The 4,861-nt window shown below is 37.3% G+C and overlaps 1 protein-coding gene across 1 annotated transcript; it reads left to right on the forward strand.

The window, feature by feature from the left end:
- Nucleotides 1–1,629: 1,629 nt before the first annotated feature.
- On the forward strand, nt 1,630–2,436 carry LOC140150050 (uncharacterized). The gene has a single exon (XM_072172055.1). The coding sequence runs from the start codon at nt 1,630–1,632 to the stop codon at nt 2,434–2,436; it is 807 nt and encodes a 268-aa protein (XP_072028156.1).
- The last annotated feature ends 2,425 nt before the right edge of the window (nt 2,437–4,861 follow it).

Consider the following 4,861-nt stretch of genomic DNA (forward strand, 5'->3'; position numbering starts at 1 on the left):
CCAAATTGCACATTCTAATTGTATTACATGTAATATACCAAACAATGTTACCATGAGAAATTGTAAACAGCATCTATCCTGCCTCATCATGACATATACATCAATAATGGTAAAGAAAGATGATTAAATTTGACACATTTGGTAATACTGGGGACGTGAGATTGAAGTAGGTGATGTCTTGTTTTTTATTTTATACAACAGAGCGCTTTTGGTCAATACCAATTACGGACGCCTCTATTAAATAATGATCTTGTTCTCATTAGATGAATCTGGCATATTTAATTTGTTTGCAATTAGTATTCATCAAGCTTTTGTATCGAGGCATGGAATAAGAATTCCCATTTTCTTATTTCTTACCTCAAGGACTGAGAGCAAAATTTTACAATTGATTTATTGGGAGTGGCCATTCTTTTCCTTCTCTATTTCTTTAATTCTTCACGTGTATCCAAGCGCAATTAAATTTATGTCGTTAGAATATGTCATCTGTCATCTGAAAGCTTCAAAATCTGTCAAACATTTCCGCAATCAATTAAAAAAATCTTACCTCTAAATATAATTAATCTTTTCCGCGAGCACGTCCCCGTCCCTTGTCTTGTATTTTGGTTATGTTTGGTAAAGTTGCATTGTCTTGCTAATTTCATTTGATTTTAGGGAAAGGCTAACTTTTAGGCCTTTTTTTGGTCTTCCAGCCTTTTTCTCCATATGTATCGTTTTTGTATATTTTTTTGATGTAATGTAATGTTCTTGATTTTTATTTAAAACAAATATGAATATGAATGAAAGAATGAATGCGTAAGGCATACCTTTGGGCGGCGGTCAATGGACAATATTCATAACAGCTCCCTATTTCACCCCTGGGTAGAGAGAGGCAAGTGAAGTAAAGTACCTTACCCTACAACACGATGACACAACCGGGGCTCGAACTCACAATTCCCCGATTACAAAGCAGCGCCTGTACCGCTGCGCCACTGTGCCCTTGCTATGAAGGTAAACAGACTCAGGAGGAGTAGCGACTCCACAGCAACATTATTCACGGAAGAGTCTAGCGCAATGGACATTCCGGTCTGTGACCACATCTATGAACCGTTACCTTACCTTATTGGGCTATTCCATTTAAAATCCACACTCACCCTGTGGAAGATTTAGCTAAAGTGTCCCACAGAAGGCATATGAATGTTGAATAAAATATAAAATTGGGTAACTTCCACTTGACATACTCACTCCAGTTGTGGAAGATATAGGTAAAGCCATAGTACAGAGGGAGTATGGGTTTCAAAATGATTAACCCTGACCAATTACATTTGAAAAACATACTCCTCCTGTGGAAGATATTTCTAAAATCTTCCACAGAGGGAGTATGGATTTCAACTGGAATAGCCCATTGTTAGTATTTATATATAACTGCTTATCATGAAGCAGATCACGCGTCAGGGTTGCTTCCAGGCCGGAGTCCAAAGATCAAGACCATCGATCTGATCAAACTATATACGAAAGTCAAACATCCTCATATCATTCGCAAAGTCAACTGTTCTCATATTATACGCAAACAAGAGAGTTAGTAACCGGCTGCTTTGAAATCGCCATTAAAGAGTTGAATACATTTCAAAAGCTATACCAAATTTTCACATGATGGAAAGCAAACCAAATAAAGTAGCACTTTGGTGTGTACCACGTACGCTCTCTTCTGTATTCTGTAAAAGTATCGCTGAAGTTGAACATTCTATCGTCTTTTTCGAATACTACATTGCTGCGGTTCATTGTGGTCCCGATCAGATTATATCACACCCAGTCTTAGGGAGAATTGTTTCTGATCCTAACATTAGCTATAAATATGTGAAGGAAGAAATTGAGAATGGACAGCAAGGCAAGGAATTGTATTTTGTCAAAGATATGGCTTATGCATTGGGAGGAGAGTTTGGTAGACTTCCTGAAGGATATCAACATACATTTTTGATACGACATCCAGCTCACGTCTTTAAGTCTCACAGTATTCTGCTTAAGAAGATCGGGATGCCTTCTCTTAAGTCTTTTCTTCCGCAAGGTTTTGCCTTCAAAGAAATCTTTGATCTTTACGAGTACGTTACGAAAGAGTTGAAGCAAAAGTCTGTCATCATTGATGCTGATGATCTCAAGGCGAATCCAGAAGGGATCATGCGTGCTTACTGTGATGCTACTGGGATACCTTTTAGTGAGTCCATGCTGTCTTGGAAACCCGAAGCGCCACACCCACCTGAATGGAAAGCACCACCTTCATGTTGGATCGGAAACCAGATGTTTGGGACCTATAAAGAAGCGTTTGAAAGCACCGAGTTTAAGCGAAGCGATCGTAAACCGGTTGATATAGAAGCGTTGTCTGGTGAAGTGAAGGAATGTACCGAGTTCAGTTTGCCTTACTATGACAAGCTATATGAGCTCCGTCTTACAGCAAAATCGTAACACATTTCATGTTTAACCAGGGCCGTGACACTCGTATTCAATCCTTGTATAAAAAGTAAAGTCACTTTACGGCAGTTTAATTGACACATCGGCAGTTTGAGTGACAGTTGCTAGGCATTTTCAGTACACATTAACGCCTAGCCTAAAATTTACGTATTTGTGCATGACAACGTTGTCCGTACTACGTCAATAGTGAATCTTATTTAAATTACAATCCCGTATTTGATTGACAGTTGCTGTGCACTTTCAGAACACCAAATTTTTCCAAGATGGCGGATGTCGAGTACTATTAATTCGGACTCCTGTTCAGCAAAAATACAGCTGATTTAGCAAAAGTCAACACGGGGTCATCGGTTATGATAGTTTCCTAGCATATTAAGCTAACACCTCAGCTAATTGGTTTTTCAAAATATGGAAATAAACGGCCAATGTTCGTCATTTTTCGTCATAAGATGTTTTCCCATCAGAACGAAAAAAATGCATCACCTCTTCCACAGGTCAACCTCTACACAACACATGCCACCACATGCATGATTGCACAATGAGTGAGTGACTGACTTCATTTGCGCAAACGTGTGGCTTATCCCATAGTATATTATTACTCGAGAATTCTTGGTTTAACACGAAGTTGAAACATTTTAACACTTTTTATTTAATGTGCATGAAGTGAACTTGAACTTTTACAGGAGGAAACCCAATAGATTACGACAGAATCACCATCGAATGACAAGATTAAACGATTAAACGTCAAAATGTTCGTGTCAACTTGAACTTGGAAGAAACCCAGTATAAGTCATCACAATACTAATCTTATAAGCTTCACAGATTTAACTTTAATGTTCTTGGTACCCACTCGGTACACATTTGAAGAAAAATAAGAATTCCTTTGAAAAAGGAATAGGGCGAGCAAATGAGGAACTGTCAAGATAAAGATGTAGTTTATATGATATTGATAAATACAGTGTTACTTCGATTTTCATTTGTCATCATTAGGAGAGGAGTGAAATTTTGATTGAAATAATTAAACTAGGAAAGTTGGTGTTGGAAGTTTATTGTTAATATAAAATTGATGACCGAGTGATGAACGTCCTTGATCGTGAAGTTTATCCGATTTATCATTTATTTGTGGTATTATTAATGACAAGCATGTCCCCTCCACATTTTAGGATGGAGGGACACAGTATTAAATCCTACGTTTTGGCAAATACTCTCCTGGTCTAAGTAGGCTCACTGTAAAAATACAAGGAATACTCGGTGTTATACCTTGACTTTTGGCTAAAATAGTATGGAATTGAACATTTTCTCGCGCTCCGCGCGCACTTCATCCTCTATACACTTAAATTCACCTTGACTGGGGACTAAAATAGTTTAACAAGCTTTGCGTGAACAATACGCGCAGTTGTCCTCTTAAACTTGACTGGTAAAAAAGCTTTGCCTACCCTGCTGATGTCTTACCCTCGGTATGTCCTTAAAGTTCTTTAATATGCCAGCAAAATCGGGCCAGAAATAATGCTCGCTGGATAAAAAGTCCAGGCACGCCACTAGAAATGAACTTCAAACTGGGCTTAAAACTATTTTAGTCCCCTGTCAAGCTGGATTTTGAACTTTTACAGGAGGAAACTCAATAGAATCGTTATCGAATGACTGGCTTCACAGTTCATGCATATTAAACTTCAAAAGGTTCATGTGAACTTTAAGTTGGAGAAACCCCACAATACTCATCTAATCGTCATCGAATGGCAAGCTTCACAGATTAAACTTAATGTTCTTGGTACACAGAAAGATAAAATTTAACAATCATAGACCTTTTCAAATCAAGATCGGAAAAGATCGGAAAACTGCAGTATTTATTCAGTATTAAGGGGTCAAATTGGTGCACAATGAATCAAGCGGAATCAGGTACCTTTTTTGAGTGAAAATACAACGTATTTCGTCGGCTGTATTCCATAGTGGCGTATAGTGATTTTTGGTCATTTTTTGAAAATTGGCACATATGTTTTTAATGATGTTCTCTTTCATTTTTTTAAGTCTCATCAGTCATAATTAGCTAATTAATTAGTAATTAATTATTAAATGTGGCGTATAGTTACAAAGTGACATTTTTTGTATTCGCCACTTTTTATACACATTTTATAATTATGAAATATCGGCAAAAATGAAAAACATCGTATGTCTTAGTGGCGTACACGTATCGGACCTATACGCCACTATGGAATACGAACGACGAAAAGTAACGCCATAGGGATTACACAGCGACCGAGGTGGCTTACGGTTAACGTAAGGTTAGGGTATTGCGTTTTGTTCGTTTTCCATAGTGACGTATAGTTTTATTGTCAGTTTGCCAGCAATAGTATGTATTTATTTCTTTTGAAAAATATATAACAATAAAATCTATTTAGTTTACTACAGAAATTTCACATCATTT

Source organism: Amphiura filiformis, chromosome 4, assembly GCF_039555335.1.
Source record: "Amphiura filiformis chromosome 4, Afil_fr2py, whole genome shotgun sequence".
NCBI classification, from domain to species: domain Eukaryota; kingdom Metazoa; phylum Echinodermata; class Ophiuroidea; order Amphilepidida; family Amphiuridae; genus Amphiura; species Amphiura filiformis.

Coding starts and splice junctions, on each gene's coding strand:
- LOC140150050 (XM_072172055.1), top strand. CDS start 1,630: ATGGAAAGCAAACCAAATAAAGTAGCACTTTGGTGTGTACCACGTACG.